At 36.9% G+C, this 19,636-nt stretch overlaps 1 protein-coding gene across 3 annotated transcripts; it reads left to right on the forward strand.

The window, feature by feature from the left end:
- The first annotated feature begins 1,489 nt into the window (after positions 1-1,489).
- On the forward strand, positions 1,490-19,608 carry LOC109030899 (caspase Dronc). 3 transcript variants are annotated; one of them, XM_019042120.2, is made up of 10 exons: positions 1,490-1,618; positions 4,068-4,209; positions 5,216-5,418; positions 6,290-6,422; positions 6,909-7,082; positions 9,555-9,790; positions 10,088-10,174; positions 10,779-10,954; positions 11,666-11,775; positions 13,259-19,608. In XM_019042120.2, the coding sequence occupies exons 2-10, from the start codon at positions 4,087-4,089 to the stop codon at positions 13,556-13,558; spliced, it is 1,542 nt and encodes a 513-aa protein (XP_018897665.2). In that variant the 5' UTR covers positions 1,490-1,618; positions 4,068-4,086; the 3' UTR covers positions 13,559-19,608. The 3 variants fall into 3 exon arrangements, with proteins under 3 accessions (XP_018897665.2, XP_018897656.2, XP_018897674.2); XM_019042111.2 differs by having other exon boundaries at positions 1,496-1,754; XM_019042129.2 differs by lacking the exon at positions 10,088-10,174 and having other exon boundaries at positions 1,496-1,754.
- The last annotated feature ends 28 nt before the right edge of the window (positions 19,609-19,636 follow it).

The raw sequence follows: 19,636 nt of genomic DNA on the forward strand, positions 1-19,636 counted from the left end.
CATACTTATTTCGCAATATAATGATCCTTTAACGAGAGCTTAGGATGTAATCAGGAATTTTAATTAAAATTATCAGATGTACGAATTTTAAAAAGACTTAGTACTATATTTTTTTTTGAAGTTCCCTCCATTTGACTTCCAAATAATTTTTGTCTTATTTGTCTGACAAACTGCTTTATACTGCATAAGCTGTGTTGTCATGTTGTTCTGAATAATTCAAATAATGCGGAATGCGGATACCATGTGAGACCATAACAGGAGAGAGGAGGGGTGTACTGCCCCCCCCCCCCCCCCTCCTTTAAACAATTGTTAAAATGATATCTTCGCACATTTGAAAGGAAGAGAAATACCCTTTCGACAAAAACGAAAAAATATGTTTAAAAAAAATGAAAAACACTCCTTTATAACATTAAATTGACTTACATAGTTCGGATTCTAAATTTTCCGATATAAAAGTGTTTAGGATCCTTTTTTCTGTCTTTCTAGCCCCCGGATTATCGTTTTGCATAGTTCATATTCTCTTGATATATTCCGTGCCACTTGTTTATTTTTAATCTTCGTATAAAAACCACCCATTTGCTAAATACAATTCTAGCTGGAGCGCACTTCAGCTATGCATTCTCCACTGCAAAAATGTCAAAGGAAATCGACAAACCCAGCGTGCATGGAGGCTTTTTTCCATTTTAATCTTCCGTCACATTCTTACGGCGCAATGATACAACTATTTGAACTCTCCGAAATGCGTGAGGTATCACGCCGCAATTGAAGGCGTTTTCAAATCAGCCAAGTTCCGATACCGGGATTAATTCTAGGGATGTAAAGGACGGGAGTCATTCGAACTTAATGTCGCAACTGCATACTGAATAAAAAGGAAATGGTAATTATTTCTCTCATCCTCTAATGCAAATTTGCAATGCAAAATATACAAATGGATGTTAGGAATTGGTGCCCCCCCCTTCTTTTAGAGTATCGATATTGGAAAAATTTTCCATGTTATTACTGAGGTACTAAGTAAATCAGATTATGAAATTTAACAGTTTTTGTGAGACGTCAATACATGGCTGAAGTAGTCGAAGGGTAGGGATTCGATCGCCATGAATCGATCGAAAAATGAAAACGTGAATCGATCGACACCGCTTCGATCGACAAACCCGTGAGTCGATCGACAAGTCTGTGGATCGATTTAATTTTGTCGACGGAGTCGGTGTGTCGATCGACTCACGTTTTTATTTTTCGATCCATGTCGATCGATTCTATGTCGACCGAATCGGTGTCGAATCGAACGATTCTTGTCGATTCGAACTAGGTATACCCTCCAAAAAAGTCTGAGAACCGTAATTTCCAAATAATTATGCAGGAATCATCTAAAAAGTACTATTTTCATAACGTTGAATTTGGCAACGTGGTAACCTGGTGGCAACTCTTGTCGTCAGATCACCGCTCTCTATTAACAATTTATAGAACTAATGGGCAGTGAGCGAGAAAGATTGGAAAGGCTATTGACATCACAAACTTGTTGAAACCTGTCGTTGTTCTCCAATTCCATTGTGCTGTGCAGTGTGCTCCCTTTGTGTCTGTGCTTAATTTTTTACTTATCAATTCCTTATCAAAACCTATGGTGAGTTTCTGCTCAAATTTAAGCAATTCCAGTTTACGAAGTGCCATTGGTTAACTCCAATCCATGTCCTGAACTCTGTTCTGCTTCCTTCAGGGACCTCTGCTCTTGGGTCTAGCTCTTTTTAGTTCAACCCTAAGTAAGTTGTCTATGAAATAATTCCTCTTCCCATTTCCTCACAACCACTCATGGTTATTGAATCTGTATATCCAGCTCAACCGTCCATAACAGTAGAATCCTTGATGTGCCTAGGCCAGTCCAGGAAGAGGCAGAGCTCCAAATGACCCTTGAGCCCTTCTCTCGGAAGTCTTTGACGGTGAATCAAATTAAATCCATAGGTCCTCCCGCCAAGCACTCACTATGAAGCTGTCACTAAATATGGTCCACTTCACCATCACCTAATAAGCTTGGAGCCCTCATCGGTGGTCTATAATGTTAATGATGTAGCTACGAATGACCTTACTTCATGGAAGCGCAACTGCTATTCTAAAGTCAAGTAGTTTATGAAGGAGACTAGCATTCAGTTGGAGTATTTTTTTTTTCAGTTTACTTGGAAGAAAAACTCATTTTTTATTGTTGACGCCAACTGCTACTGAAGCACCTAGCCTAATGCTCAAGTAATGCCACGTACTTAGGTAGTATCGCTTCAGTACGAGGAAGAAATGAGCGAAGCTATTGCTCCAAGCTGTTGTGACATAAGGACTGCTTATTAGTAGCATTGTCTGTGGTCTTAATCATACCATAGTTTAGTGCCGGTTCTGTTTAACCCCAATAGACTTAGCCTTGGAACTCTCCTTTCTTCAGTCCATACCCTTGTTTGGATGGATTTGCCAAACCCTGTAAGTCAACAATTTTTAGAGCTGGTTATCTGATTTCTGCCTCCTGATCACTGATTTCACCCCAAGTGAGTAGGTCATCTCAAATGGGTCAGTTGTGCTAGTCACAGAATTGATTTTTGATGCTTGATTCTTGTCGATTGTCGAAAAATAGTACAATCTGTCCAAACCGCAACTTTCTACGTTCATTATGAATCAAGATATCGCCCTTTGCGAAGTCAGGTTTTTGATGTCATCCTTTTTGGCAGTAATACCCTTGGTTTCTTTCTCTTTTGTTCGATCAATGATGCTGAGGGTGCCTCGACAATAAATGTAAACAAACTCAAGAAATAAACGGATTCGCACTCTGAAGACCCTCTTATCAGGAGATAACAACGCATACGCCGGGAAGAGATTAGGCGGTCTGTCAGTTCACCTCAGTTTGTTAATGGTTAACCTCGCTGAAGTTTCGTGTTGCACCCTCAGAATCACTGATCGAACAAAAGAGGAAGAAAGTAAGGGTGTCACTGCAGCAGTGGATGATATCAAAAAACCTGACTTTTCAAAGGGCAATAACTTGGTTAATATTGAATGTAAAAAGTTGTCGTTTGGACAGATCGTGTTATTTTTCCCTAATCTGCAAGAATCAAGCATCAAAACACAACTCTGTGACCAGCGCAGCTGACTCATTAGACTCAATTGAAGAGAACTCATCCTCTCATGATCAAATATTGCAGCCTTCCTCAAGGTTTTGTCCGGTATAAAATGCCCTGTTGACTGATACTTGCAGTCAGTAAGTATCCTAAATTTAGACATATAGTATAATCTTGATGGTGCATTTGATTCTTTCAATGATTCAATAGGTAAGCAACCTAAATTGCATGTAGCGCCAGAAAATTCGAGGAATCAGCAGCGTCCATCGCAGAGTGGGTGCAAGGCATACATAGAAAATTTTGGGTGGCACCTTGTACTACATGCAACCATGACCTTAACTTCGTACTATTCTCTATTCCATCAAGGCCCAGTAGTTGTCTGATAGCCAATGCAAGGTTGTATCAACAACTGTGATCTTTCTGTTTAATTTGGGTCTAAATTGGAATGCCTGCTACTATGTTTGACTGCTGACTGATCAAATGAAATGTTCTGATTGCTTTCATTTAAGTATTTTCAAGAAGTATGGGTCAATAAGAATCCTACTGTATGGTTTGAAATCAGAAAAGAGTTGATCGACAGATGCAGCGGCTGTTTAAGTAATTTGCATATCGACGGTGTAGGTCTGCAATCACATAACTCGGTTTGCGACGTCGCAGACTTCCTGTCATACTTTATTTTTCAAACGGAAAACTACTCAACAGCAATTCTTTAAAACTGCCGTGATTTTTCTTCTCTGTGCGAAGAAAATTCTGCGTAAACTTCAAAGAATGATGTCAGTTTGTGCTCCCTTAAAAAAATAACATAGAGGCGGAGATTTTCAGACACCGCGAACGAGTTATGTGATTGTTGACTTACACCTTCGATATGAAACATACATCATGGAATCTCAATTCAGTAATCTGAAGTGGGTATACTATGTGTAAGGGAACTGAAGTTACATTGTTACCTTCTTATCATTACTTCCTGTTTTTTTTTGTCTTTAGATATTTCACATCAATCAACATGGTAAACCAGTCGATCGAGAAAAACATTCTAGAATTGAAAATGGGAACCCACCATCTGGAGGATCTCATCCAACGACTTCATGCAAATAACGTCTTGGACACAGAGACTGTTAATTCACTTGTAAGTAGCATTCATTTGATGTGCTGAATAGGTTCTATTTTGTGTGGTGCCGATCCATTTTTTCTGCCGTCTGGATAGCACTGGATGTTCTTCCTTTATTAGCTTTACTGTCATATTTCCAATTTTTTCTAAATTTAACCTGTTATTTTGACCACTCTAATTTTTAATGAATCTTTCCCCTGGTTACCATGAAAAATTAATTTGGGATTAACTAACAGTGAGTAAAGTTCAGGTACAGGGGTGCAGAAAGTGCTGTTTGGCTGATTGCGGAAGGAAACAGTGTTTTTTTTTGTTTTTTTTTTACCAATTTCAAGTAGCCTATCAGCTAATCCCACGCTTATTACCCCAGCCCCAGGTGACCATTGCCTGAGACCATCGAACTCAGATCACCTGTCCGGGAATCAATGCCGGGACCTCTTGGTCATTGGGCCAGCGCTACAACCACTAAACCACAGGAGGCCGATTGTAATTGGCTCTCTTAGGCGGAAAAAAAGGAAGTAAGTCTAAGCCTGGAAGTCTTCTGTGGACAGCAATATGAAGGCAACCTCATTAAAAAGGAAAGCTGACTCCAAAAATGTGAAAGCAAAGAACTTTCCGCACTCCTGTTTAGGTACAACGTTCGCATGATGTATTAAAAAAAAACGTATTGAACTGATTCATTAGCTTAGCACCCAGTTTGACCCAAGGAGACACCTTAATTTTGGTAGATTTAACTATCAAAAATTTCTACATGAAATTGCTCACTGTAATCTACGTGAAATTTCGGTGCGGAATCATCCCTGTCGACTAATCAATTTTTTAAATTTATGCGATCTAGCAAATGAGACCAGCATAGGTTTTGGCACTGAAATAAATAAGTAAACTGGATCATAATCGTAGAATGAACCTCTTGTTCCTAGACTGTGTCTTTTTCTCATTTACATTCAGATAGATTCCTTTTTTTAATTTCCATTTTCCCCTCACTTTCAATACTTGTCGCTATCATAGTTTTATCTTAACTTTTCAGGCTGCAGCAAGAAATGACGAGTGTAAGATCGATCAGCTTTACGAGCATTTGCTGCTCACACCAGATGATATGACTCCATTAATTTTCACCAGTTTTGCGGAAACCCGTAACAGTCATCTTCAGGCCATTGTCGAAGCACATGAAACAGTCGAATTAGTTGGTGACCTACCTGTTCATTACCATGAGACGGACAAAGATGCAAGGTATTATCTAAGAAAATCATAATGAATTTCTAAATCAATTATTTTTTTCGTATATTCACGATTACTCTGCCAATGGTGTACCATGAATTACTTGAGTTTTGTTGTAAATCATTGCAAAAACAGTACTTACCGGTGATGATAAAAATTCCTAATTTTCCCATTTTAAAACCCCTCTAACCCCAAAATTTTTGTCGGTCAAACCATCCAGCGAAGTTTCCATCCTATTTTCAAATCCTGCTTTTGCAACCTCCCCATTTTTGCAGTCAAGAAGTCTCTGCCTCCCTTTTGCTTATCACTGTCACTCACCAGAGGCATCAATTTTAACTGTTCAAAAGAATCTATAAGCGGCCCAATTGAAGAACTTTTTTGCAAGAAGTCATAAAACAGTTTTCCCCAGCTCAAGTTTGGGCATCCTTTGAATCATAATTTGAATTTTGTAGTGTGCAAAAAATGCTGATGAAATTCATCAAAACTTGCGAATTGCATTTTCGCATGCACTGAATGGCACAGCACATATGCTGAAACAATTCGAACAAGCTGCTCTGCAATCCAAGTTGGCTTCTATGCACTGTTTTGCAAAGGTGCGCAAGTTGATCTATTTGTGCACTCCTTCAAGAAGGCGTCTATACAGGTGCGCGATGCAATGGCTTGTTCGCCAAATTTCTTTAACGCAAGTGGAAACAACTGACAACTGGCAGAAACAACCCGCACTGTGCCGAGGAGCTGTCCTCACTAGCGCACATTTAGAGCATGAGTGGTTCGGTGCAGGGGAATGCACAAATTTAAGTGCGACATTAGCTTGTGCTGTTTTGATTGTATACAGTATTTTAACTGCTAGGCAACCAGCTATGATCAAGTTTTTCTGTTTCAGGAAAGCGTTCCATCATAACAAGAAAAACAAGAAGAACATTGACACTGTAGACTCCTCTCCAATGCTGAAGGCCTCCAGCACCGTCCGATTAGCCAGAGAGCGACTAGATTTAAATCCACCACGCCCTTGGCAGGTCAGTTTTTTCCCCCATGAGTTTGCTAAGAAATTTTAATTTTTGCATTTTTCAAAAGTAGAGAATGCACTTACTTAGCTCACAGGAATTTTCCTGGATTATTTTGAATGATACTTATTGGATCGTGCTTTAACGAATGGATCCTCTGGCCCCTTCAAGGAAGTTAATTCGAATTAGTGGATTCCGCTATTTGATGGATCAATTCGGCGTTGTGAAATCCGATAAATTGAGGTCTTATTGTAGTTGATGTGTTTTCTCCAAACTAAGTCACAGTATTAATTTGTGTAAAGTTTTCATCAGTTCTTAAGGTTGAATGATTTTTCAATGATTAATTGTTTGGAATAAGTAAGGACTATTTCTGCCTCATTTCAGAGCTTCAGATATGTCATTAGTTTCCCCATGCCAATGAATGCTTATATGGACAAGTCAGACATAGTAGTTCCTTATCCCAAAATGCGGTTCAATTGAACTTCTTATGACTTTCAGGCGTACAAAATGGGATCAAAGCCCAAAGGTTATGCTCTCATAATAAATATCCAGAAGTTCCCCAATTTCCCGGACGAGAATCGAGCGGGATCTGAAGTTGACCTAAGGCGATTGCAGAAACTCTTCACAGAACTTGGATATGAAGTTGAAACTCATGTTGATCTGAAAGGCCATGTAAGTGTCATCAACATTCTTCTATCTTTCTCAAGGGCTGCCACAGTCAAGGAATAACTGGAAAACCTGGAAATGTCAGGAAAAATTGTCAAGTCACCTTTATTTCCCTTCTAGAATGAGTTTGACGTTTTGAACAACCAATTATGGCTGAAAATCATTTCAAATTGTGTCTTTTTAAGCATCTGGCTTATCCTTAACTGTCAGGGAATTTTACCAAAATGTGACAATGGAATCATGGAAACGTCAGGGAATTTCTTTTTCTAAATTCTGTGGCAACCCTGTCTCATCTGTGAGAATTCTAAAGATCACTGAGTCTAATGCCCCTCATAACTTCCCTGTTGTTTTATTGAGCGGTCCCAAGTGTATTTTATTATCTGCACATGTGACCACCCATAGAAGGAGAAGTCTAAGCATTGGATGCAATTTCGGTCATGTTAAATTGCAAAATCAGTCTTCAATGCGTCTGTTGCGCTAGTCACAGAATCGTGTTTTGATTTTTGATTCTTGTATATCATCTAAAAATGATAAAATCTGTCCAAAAAGCAACTTCCAACGTTTAATATTTACTGAGATACCGTGCTTTGAAAAGTCGGGTTTTTGACGTCATACACTGTGGTAGTGACACCCTTGGTTTCTTTCTCTTTGTTTCGATCAGTGATGCAGAGGGCGCAATGGGAAACTTCAACGACGTTAAACGTAAACAAACTCAAGAAACACGCGGATTCGCACTTCAAAGATCTTGTCAGGAGATAACGCATGCGCCAGGAAGAGATTAGGTGGTCAGTCAGTTCACCTCAATTTGTTTACATTTAATGTAGTTGAAGTTTCGCGTTGCGCCCTCTGCATCACTGATCCAAAAAAAGAGGAAGGAACTAAGGGTGTCACTACCACGGTGGATGCCGTCAAAAACCTGACTTTTCAAAGCACAACATCTTTGTTAGAGTTGCTGTACGGACAGATCTCATTACTTTTAGTTAATCTTCAAGGCTCAAGCATCAAAACACGATTCTGTGACCAGCGCAACTGATCATTGTTTCTTGACCAGATTGTTGATGTCTTTCGATTAGTTTTCCTCGCATTTATGTCTCGACTAGCCCAATTGCCAGCAATCAGTACTCCTGAAAAAAGTGCTAACAGTTAAAATTGAAATTAGTTTAACGAACTTCAGAAACAGTGTGGCTCAACATGTGTTCAAGACATTTTTGATGAACTAAACAAGTTTTTGTGAGATTATGCTCGTATGAAGTATACTCAATTGTCCGTCTCTATTACTTGCAACGGATCCATTTCATCGAGAAAATTAGTTTGATGGTTTGAAATGTGAAACTTCTGTCTAACATGGCGTTTAAACATTTGGTGCGGAACTGTTTGCCAGACATACTGATATCATGGCAAGCAACCTGTAAATCTCTTTCCGCCCAGGAAAAAATCATTTTAAGTGCAGACCAAGAGGGAGGGGGTGTCCAAGAATGGGTTAAGCATTATGACCTTTCCAAGCATTTACCTGAAAAACTTTCCACCAATGCCAGATAATTTAATAATCGGTAGACTTTCGTAAGTAAAAAAATCATGTTCTGTTTTTTTGTTCCCTCTTGCCGCGTAGGATAAGAGCATTATATTATCTAATGGTGCTCAACTCAGGTGAGTTCCAGTAACATTTAAATCCAAAAATATCATTCAATGGATCATTTTAATTTAAATTGTTAAAAAATCACGGGTATATATATCCAGCCCGTTCTGCATCTGTAGCTCTCTAAAATTGATGAACTAAGAAGGTATAAGTCTGATTTGGAGCAAGCATTGGGAGACTAGTTTCAGACTCTGTATCGAAGAATTATGGAAACCAATCTATTAAACGTAAAACATTGAAGCGTTCACTCATTACAAATCGGACTTGAATCAGCAAGTCAACAATTTGCGGCTTCTTATTCAATAGTATTATTCATTAGGAAAAAAATCGAGTGTGCCAAAGACCTATTGCCCTATTGTGTACCTATTCCCCTTCAATTTTTACCATTTGGTGGGAGATCATCTAAGAACTCGGATGCTAAATTCATGTTTGTTGCTGTTATCATTTGCACAATAGCTTGGTCAGCCTCTCTTGGATCTCAGGCTCAATTGGATTATATTTTGCAAAAAGGAACCAAGAGTGCTCAAATGTCGCTGAAATTGTGAAACTTTTTTTATTTTGCAAATATCAACATCATCCAAACAAGTTTTATTTTTACTCCCAATAAACTATAAATTCAAGACAAATATTGCCTCTGTAAATTTAATTTTTGCAAGATTTCAACAATTTTATTGCAAAGAATGTATGTTGCCTACTCCCAGCAATATTGGAATGCTTTCGGCTCCTTTTTGTAAAATGCAATCCAATTTTTGGACCGATATCCTTAGGAATGTCTCATGATAAGTTATTTTTCATGGAAGGCAATTTGAAAGGTGAATTAATCTTTGAAATTTTTATTCCAGGAAATACTACAAGTCGTAGAAAAGTTTGCAAAAGAAGAAAAACATGCTGCGGTGGACTCATGTTTGGTATTCATTATGTCTCATGGTGACACACGTGAAGAAGGAAAATACATGGAGATACAAGGCTCAGATAAAATTAGTGTCAGCTCGCTGAGACTCATAAACTGTTTTGTGTACCCTCAAAGTACAGTCTTTGGGACAGACAAACCAATTCTCTTCTTTTTCCAGGCCTGCAGGTAAGATTATTGAGGTTTGAAATATGTTTGGAATTGTGAGAAGTAGGTAGTTTGGTCCGCTGTTTAGAATAATAGCGAGGTAAAATGGTTAAACGTCTTGACAATCAAAATAGCCTTCACCTTCCTATCTTACTCAATCCAAACAAGGAAGCAGGGAAGCTAAATGTAGAGTCTGATACAGTTACATTTAAAATCTTTCAGCTAAGTGTATCAGTGAAATTACAAGGATGGGTGTTACAATTATTGTTAATTTTACACATTTTTATCTTTTTGTATTTTGATCAATGTCTTTTTTAGAATGACTAAGGAAGCAAGCCGTTCTCTAGCAGATATGATTATATGTTGCTGTAAGCAGGAGCCGAACACTTATATATTTGTTAAAAGGTTAGTTTGAGGAACGAGCTCTCCAAGATCACATTTTCCCCGCCTCATGAGAATCTAATGTTGATCAAGAACCTTGAACACTAATTAGCGCTCGATTTACTCAGAAAAATGTATTCTATGCCCAGGAAAAGTCAAGCAACAGTCTATAATATTTCCTTCAAACCTCTATTTGTGTCCTGATCATGCATTCACCCCAATTACCAGCAAGAGTGTCTTTTTTGTTCAGGCAACAGCAGAAGTCAAAAAGAGGCACTAGCTCAAGTGATCTAGTAAAATAGGGATGAAGGATGTACATTTTATTGCAGCAACTATATCTAAGTACTGAGGGACAGAGATACTTCAGGGACGGAGTAGGAATTGGGCTATAATAAAATGGACTGGATTACCACTTGTGTGGCACTTGAATTACATAAGAAAAAAGAAGAAAAAGGGGGTTTAAAGTCATTCATGAGTCTGTGGAGGGAACAAAGCATCGGAAGTTTTGAATTTTATTCTTGATCTTCCCAGCTCACTGAAGTTGCAAAGAAAGCCGCTTTTGGCCTCCTACTACTTTTTTCCTCTCACTAAATGTCTAACTTAATGCCATTGGTGTTTTTATTTTCAGAGGCCAAAGTAAAGACTTCGGACAGCCAATTCAGTCGTCCGGAAATGTTCTTAGAAAAATGAAATTATCAACCACAGACTCAATGCATCAGCGTGGAGGATCAGAAGCCCCAGAAACTGTGCCGGAAAAAGGCAGGAAGTATGATCACATGCTGATTGTGAATGCTTGTGTACCCGGTACGCTATTTTCCAAACCATATCTTGAAGCATAAATCTCTTGGTAACAAATGTCAAAAGCAGAAGAAAAATGTCTCCTTCCGTTAAAAGCCTGCATGGAGCTCTGTTTAAGAAAGAGAATGTATTATTCATGATAGTACAAAATCAAATTTAAATAGGACTAAGGCAGTAAAAACATGAGATGAAAAACTCGGGACGTTTCAACCGCATTTGAAACTGCCAAAAAAAGAAAGAGAAGTAAAAAGAAACGAACAGAGTCTTGTCCCGCAAAACGTCCCAGGTTTTTTATTTAATGTTTTTGTCCCCTTTGTCCCATTTTAAGTTGATATCGTATTCACAACAACTGCGGTGAGGCCCTGTTTGTTTCTTCTTAATTTTTTTTTTTTTTTTTTTTTAGCTGGTTGAAAATGCGGTTGTAACTCAGCAAAACGTCCCGGGTTTTTTATTTTATATTTTTGCGGCCTTAGTCCCATTTTCAGTTGATATTGTACCATCATTTCGGGCTGATTAAGTTGTTTTTTTAGTCATGATGCGTTACATTTAGTATTAAATTGAATATTTTTAGAAAATGTGGTCAAGTAGAGGAATTTTTTATCCTGTAACTAGTAAGTGGCCTGATGGAAGTGTAAGGTTTCCGCACTTAAATTATTTTTTCGATTACTTGAACTGTCCTACTCACTTTGATGGTTGCTCTTATGTATGTGATTTCAGGTTACGTATCAATTAGATATATTGAAAGTGGAGCATGGTTTGTCGATTGCTTGGTGAGAGTCTTCCAAGAACATGCATGGGAATTTGACATTGACACCATGCTTTCAATGGTAAGTAATATTGCTTTTCCCTAGACCTTCCCTCTTGTTTCAATCAAATGGATGTATCATCACAAAATCAAAGAAAGTTGACTGTGTGTAGTTCACAAATGTAATAAGTGCTCCGTCAGCGCTTTTAATTATCTAGGATGAGATTTTGGTTACAAATTACATCATGTTTAAATTAATATTCCTGCATCCCCACCACGTAGTCAGCAACTAGGTTAGAACATGACGTTAATTTTAGAACACACTCCTACTCTGCGGTGCTAAGAAAGAACGCCGTATGAACATTCGAGAGTTGCTAAATTTCCTTCGATAAAATGTTCATTTCTGAGGAAAGTTATGAATATTTTTCCTTGAAAATTTCAGGAATCTGAGGTGAAATTGCGAGCAAAAGTATCTGAAAAATTGGAGAGAAAATAAGCATAAGTTTACCAGGAAATTCGTGTTTTATCGAAGGAAATTTGGCAATGCCTGGAGGTTGATGCAACGTTTTTCTTTAGCACAACAGCACTGAAGTTCTCCTTAATTTCGAAGCCTGAACATTCCGCTGAGTAAATTCGCCAGTGCAATTAAGGGTGCTGAATGAGTATGGACAGTAACATCACCGTGACAGATAAATGCATCGAAAGTATCGCAATGCACAATGAATCAGATATTTGTCCAACTTTGATAGTTTGAATTATTTTTTCCAAGTAAGTCAGGTTTGTAAATTTAAGCATGGAAAAACCGTATAATGTTGCAGAATATCCTTTTCTTCTAATTTTGTAGAAGGAACTTGAGTCATCATTGTTGCTTGACATTACCTATAAATTTTTTTACCTCACATAAATAATGCGAAAACAATTTTAAACTGAAAAATGTTTCAATGGCATTCACCCATGTTCATTGCGGAAATAGAATGTAAAATAAACATAGAGTCGTAATGTAAATGGGAAAGCTGGCACCATGTTCTGCTCGACGAGTTCCGAACCTGGTGTGCGCCGAGCACGGATCACTTTTTCGATACATGTTCGATCCAAAATAGCGGTGTGCAATATGCGGTAATTCCTATCTTCTTTGTTTACATCAGATGACCAGGTACCCTTGTATCGCAAACAATCAATCATTTATTGAAAAAGTGACCCAGCCTCACACAACAGGAGCCTCAGAATTCGGGACCTGGAAAATGCCTAAAAGCGGCGCCAACTCTCCCACTTACATTACGACTCCATGTACTCTATGAAAATAAAAAATAAAAAATAAAAAAATGAAAATTTAAGATAGCAAAATATTTGGATTTTTTTTTTTTTGTGTCTTGCTGAAACTAAGTCTCAATTGACAAAATAATTCATTGATAGTTAAAACTTCCAAAAGAAAATCAGTACCAATCACAATGAACAGTATTACGAGGTTTGGACGTCGCCTTAATTCTCTACATTTTCCCTTTGCTCAGAGATAGCGAAGGAACTTTTATCATTTAATTTAATACAATTACCAATTTACCTTGCAGGTTGACTCAAAGATCCGTGGCATTGTCTCTGATCAGCATGGAATGCAAACTACCACAATCGAAAAGTGGGGTTTCACCAAGAAATTCTACTTCAACCCAGGTCTTTATGACGAGGAAGGGACCTTGAATGGCTTCACCGTGGAATTTGCCAGCCCAGTCGGTGATGTGGCTGAGGGCTCGAAAGGTGATGATGTTGGAGACGGTATGGACGAAGCAGCCGCTCGTTTGTCCGATATTGCTATTGCAATGCCTCCCAGTGAATCTCCAAATGAGCGGCAGTGGCATTCAACTCCTTTGTGACTAGCAGGGGCATTAAGCATTGTCTTCATCTTCTGTCTCATTTTCTTTCTGTTACTCTGAAACTGCAGCCAAGCCAGACAATTGTGAATTTTGAGAAATTGTGGCAACAGGTAGTGGTGAAACAAAGAAAAGATGTATCTTAATTTGCGACGCTGTGAATCTCAGCTGATCAATGATGGTTCTGTAATAGCTTTGTAAAATTATTTTTTGAAACTATTCTGGATTTCTCTCGTCTGTACGAAGAATGTATTTTGTGATTGAAGCAGTGAAGTTGTGTCTTACTCCTCTGTAACACGAGATAGCTGATATTCTTCAACGCTGCAGTAAAATTACTTCTTTTTCTAGTTTCACCATGTATTTTATCTCAAAAAGCAAATACAAGGGTCGCAAGAAACTTATTTTGCTCAAGAATCTTATGAATTGACTGCCCATTTGCATTTATTAGTTACATCTTGCAGGGATTATCCTCAAAATTAGTCTTTGAGTTTTTACCTGGAACTGCCGCTGAGATCTGTAAAGCCCTGTTTTTTAATTTTAATTTGAAAGTGAATCCATTTCAGCTTACAAGGAATGCAAAGGCATGTTAAGTATTGTTTTATCATGATGGAGAACCCTTTGTATTAACACCCAAAATCCCCCCCCCCCCCCAGAAAAAAACACTTTTTTTGTAATATTCATGTAATATCTTTTTTCCCCCTTCAAAGCATCCATGGCTCACTGGAATCATGATACATATTTTTCTTTCTACTCTATTTTACTCGGTGTATTCATTATTTCACACTTGGGCAGAATAATGAATAACTTGTTCAGTCAAAAAAACATTAACAACTTATGTAGGGAAAGGCTAAAAAAACTGAAGGCAACAAATGAAATAAAAAACTGGGAATTTTCAAAATATTGTGATTTGATTTTCAAGCTCCAAAATTATGTAGGAGAAAAATGTGGAAAATAAATAATTAATTTACTGTTATTACAAAACCGAGACTGATTTCTAAGTAAATAGACCCTATTCAGTGCAGCAAAAATCTAGCCACGTAGAGGCAAAAACTTTCTAATAATTGAAAAAAATTCTAATCACCAGCTCCAGAAAAAATTGATAAGATCCTGGTTTTTCATCTTATTTGCCGTATTTTGTTTTTTCCTGCCTCTCCTTGAATTAAGCTATCATTTACTCTGTGGTTTTTTTGCCGAGATTTAAGTGTTCAAAGTAAATTCCATTTATGAAATGTTAAATTAAACCCAAATTTCCACTCACATCTTATCCGCATGCTTTTTTCTTGTTAAAGTCAAAATGGATTCACCTCAGAAAAGTTAAATTCTCATCTTAGTCTCTCCAAAAATTCAAACCAAGAGTGAAAATTTCCAGAGCACAAGTGCGTTTCACCTTTAAAAATTGCTCAATTAGGCAATTGCACCATTCTACACTTAAAGTTTGCATTTATACTGTTATTTGCCTTGTTTATCTCGAAATGCTCTTGGTTTCATCCCAATTTATTTTTAAGTAACAATATGTTAGCTCCTAAAGGCATGTGTTGATAGGGATGTCTCAAAATTTCTGAACATTCCATTATTTCAACAGTCTAGTATTGCTAAAATTTGCATGCGAAATTTCGGTAATTTTCCTTGTTAATGTACTGACTTGATGGTCACTTCATTCTTGCGATATTCGGCACATCGAGTTGCAATAATCAGGCTATTGATTTGCCAATGGTTGAAACCAATACAACGGAACATAGCCTCATATCCAAATTTTAGAGACCAGTATGTGAAGTTAATTGTGTTAATTCATCACAATTTAGTCATTGACAAATCATGATTCCATTAATAACTCATTAAACACGAGAAATTTGTATTGTAAGGAACAAATGGCTCAAATCAGATACAATGTTATGTGTCAGTTTACAGTAGAACCTTCAAACTGCAATATGAAACTATGGTGTAGCTACATATCAGTCTGCATCAAGAAAGCCTGCCGAAATTTCCTGCTGTTTTTTTTTTTTTTTTTTTTTTTTTTTTTTTTTTTTTTTTTTAAGTAATATAATGGCAGTAGTTATTTTGAGATAAAACATTTTTGACTCATTTTTCGTGAATAAGACAATGATTTGATGATCTTTTGATTAGATCTCCTTAAGTTTGAAAATTTTAGCCGAATTTGTTGTAAACGTTATACCTTGAATAAAAAGGCTCTTAACTTCAAGATTGAAACTATTCTCGAAATCCAAAATGCAATGTTTGCATCTGAAAATCAAGATTTTTAAAATCCTTTCTATCTTAATATTGATTTTATTTTCTAATTCTGCTTTTTGGGGGAATTGGATTTTCTGGTTTTGATCGGCTTTTGATCAATTTGGAAGGGAAAATTTTTTTTAATTTTGTAGGTGTAAACTTTTTTTTTACTTTGTCCATAAATATTGATTGCCTTCTTGCAATATTTTATTTTACCGAATCTAACGTTTTCAAGTCTAAATTGTTTCTAAGAATTCCAAGTCTTATGACTTGCCTAGCAGCTGCGTCTGTGCTCATTCTGATGAAGTTAAGGCCCTTTTTGTTCTAATGAATCACAATAATGTGAATTTATGTATTATCTGTGATAACATAATTAATTTTTTATAGCCAAGAATTATCAAACTTTCCGGATTCATTTATTCAGTTCTGTGAATGAGAGCTTAATCTTGGTCCATTCAACTCAAATTTCACAATTTCCCCCCAGCTCATGTTAGTTTTTTCTCTTTCTTGTTTGAAAGGGCAGCGAAGCCGATTCTGAGCTCCCTTCAAAATGTCCACTCTACCCATCATAAACGGACTGTATATCCTTTGTTTTGTGTGAAACTTACATACCCGCATTTACTACCTTCATTGCATTTTTTGCAATTTTTACTGTATGATCTGCTCTCTTATCATTCTGTAGGAGAATCTGCTACCATATATACCATGCATTTTATGCATGTTTTTACTCATTTAGAAGTGCGTAGAACTAATTTGTAGAGGCAAAGGTCCATAATCTTTCTTTGCAGTAGCTATTGAGAGCCTTTTTTTCATAGCAGGAACCCCTCTTTTTTTTTAAATGGTCAGTTCAGACAAAAATTGTCAACATTTTTAACCCTCGTTTAGTTTTTTTACGATGGTTGCTAAAATGACGATTTTTTCTTCTCTCATTTTTTGGAAGTATTTTCCCAGGTCATGGCAAAGGATGTGTAGAAGTAAATGCCTTCTCACAAAGTCTCCCCTAACCATAAATGCTCTCCCTGAAGAGAGTGACCATATTCTCTTTTACAGAACATATTTTTATGCTCTCTGCTTTGAATCGTAAGCTTTTCCACTATTTGTAGTCAAGCGCACGAAAGTTTTGTCTCCCAGAATCCTCCAATTTCATTCAGTCGAACTTTATCAAATTGCATGACATGTCCCTTGTACTAAAATTCAGAACCAACTTTTCAAATTCAATACATTCGTTGATGTTATTTTTAGCTTCAGACATTTCAATTCAATTAAGGGAAGAATTCACCATCTTTATCTCTTTTCTTTGCTGCAGAACATTCTAATCCCACTCTCTCACGTCAATCTACTCAGCCATCTTGCAAGTAAGGGCCGTTCATAAATTGCGTAATGCTTCAGGGTGGGGGGGGGGTCTAAAAGAGCGTTACGCCATTTTGTTTTCATGTGTGAAAGGATAGGGACCTACGTCTCAAAAACGTTAAGAGGGGGAGGGCGGGTCTAAAATGCCGAAAAAGTGCTTTACATACTTTATGGACGGCCCATTAGAAGCCCATTGGAAAAAATGTACATTGTAATTTATTTTATTTTATGTTAATGCATCATTGTATTTTGTTTTTATCAATTTCATGGACAGGGACGCCATTTGGAGGAAGACTGCTGTGTTAAGGAGAAACGCCGTAAGAGCCTTCAGATGTAGCCATATTTCCTTCCATGAAAAATAAATTTGCAGGAATAATTCTGAATACTTTTCTTCCAATTTCTCAGTCAGTTTTGTTCGCAGTTTAATCTATAACATCTGAAAATTTTAATGGAAAGTGTACATAACTTTCTTCATAGGAGAACATTTTATCAGGGGTGATCTGGCAACGTCTGGAGGCTCATAAGGTGCCTCTTCCGGCGCACTAAGGATCTTAGTGCGCCAGAAGAGGCAGGCAAAGCATTTGCTCGGTCTTGCATTTTGGACTCAGGCCGCAGAAAACTGATTGGCTTGGCTTGGCACCAAAAAAATTAAGGAATGTGGGAAAATCGTTGAGAAATTGAGAGCACATGCTTTTCTAAAGTTAGGGTAGATTATTTGATGATTTTGCTTGATTGGGGGAAAATCTTGTCACTTTTTGCCTGGCCCTGCAAAAATCTGAAATGGTGCCTCTGTTCATCTATTTTCTTTGTCCGTGGCCTAGCTTATGTATCAATTTTTAACCCCTGTGGATCAACTCATTTTTCCATTTCTACTTTTTTATCAATTCTTGGTTTCTTCAGAAAAAATTGAGTTAGAAATGAAAACTGATTCACGTTGTCGCAGTTGTGCGTTCAGCTTTAGATTCAAAGAAGCCCCCTTGGAAACGTTTAATAAGGATCAAAGCTTATTTGCTTTTTGCAAAATTGAGTTGGGTTTCACAGCCATTGTTTTTTCCTTCCTGTAAATTTTTTTTACTCAAGTCCTCGTTTTTAGAATAATTTTAAAAGTTTTTAAAGTTTTATGTATGTTATTTCCTGTATCCTAAGGAAGATCTATTATATTTTTCTCTCCAGTTTTTGCAATCGGCAAACGGCCTACAAAATTCACCCGCAATCATCGGTGCAATTTATCACAGATTTGTTTCTATGAAAACTGAATACCATCCAAATTTCAAATGCCTAGGCTGATAGTCAGATTTGAAAAGTATACAAAGTTCTGTATGTTTTTACTAAGAGTTCTCGAACTCTCAATATCTTGAAAGTAAAAATTCATCAAACTACGAATTACTATTGTATGTATTTTCCTTTTCAAAATGATCCTCTTTTACTTTTCAACTTCAAAATTGTAAAAACTCAGTATTTTAAAAAATGCTGTATATTTTGAAATGAGTGTTCATCTGTGGGCTAAAAATCATCACAGTAATCATAAGATGATAGTTTGAAAAATACTTATTGTCCATGAAGACAATAAATTATTTTTTCTAAAATTGGCAGGGAAGTCAGACTTTCAATCGGAGTGAGGACATTTGACACTGTGCCTAGACATTTGACAAAGTGCCTGATTCGATTTTTTGCCTGCGACATTTATAAACACATATTTTTAAATGTAACTTCAATTTTGGTGCCTGCATTTTTTTGAAGTTCTATATCAAAATTGATAGTGCTAGTTTTATTTCTTGTAGTAATTGTGCAAAAATGATGTTTGTTTAATTTTAGTTTGATCTCTTTCTCCTTAAATATTGTTCAAGAACATGTGTATAGGAAATTATTTCATCGCTCTCAATCAGGATCGAGCATGTAAAATGATAATTCATACATTCCTTCCGGTGACTAAATAGCACCATATTTAGTCATCAGGTGCTCAAAATATGTAGTTGTAAATCATCGAGACTCATGCTAGGAGTTTTTATCGCTTTTGCACTTAAGTGTACGAGGGTAGTGGCTGCGGCAATTTCTCCCCTTCAGCATGTAGAACAATGTAAAGAAGTGAAAAATTGTACCATGCACTTTTCAGATGGTAATCTCAAGTCAAACCATTCTGAGTGCCATCACCATTTATTTATTGTCTGACAAAACTGAACTGAAAACACTTCTTATTGTGTGCATGACGTGAATGTTGAGGCACAGAACTTTTTTAATCTCAGTTTTTCCTCGAACGTAATTTTGACCCAGATGTTAGTTAATTAGTGATATTTCCGTCTTTTGTGGCCACTTCAACGGTGCAATTTATTTCCCTTACTTAAAACTGCTGGTTAATCAAGTTCAGTGCCCTGTTCTTCAATTGTTGTATTCATCCTCTCAATGAATGTATATTCTAATGAATTTTTACCGTCAATTTTTTTTTACAGTTTGAATAAAAAACATAAAAATTTCAATTCACGATGTCTTTTTTGTCGGTTTTCA

The sequence above is a fragment of the Bemisia tabaci genome, chromosome 5 (genome assembly GCF_918797505.1).
Source record: "Bemisia tabaci chromosome 5, PGI_BMITA_v3".
In the NCBI taxonomy this organism is placed as follows: Eukaryota; Metazoa; Arthropoda; class Insecta; order Hemiptera; family Aleyrodidae; genus Bemisia; species Bemisia tabaci.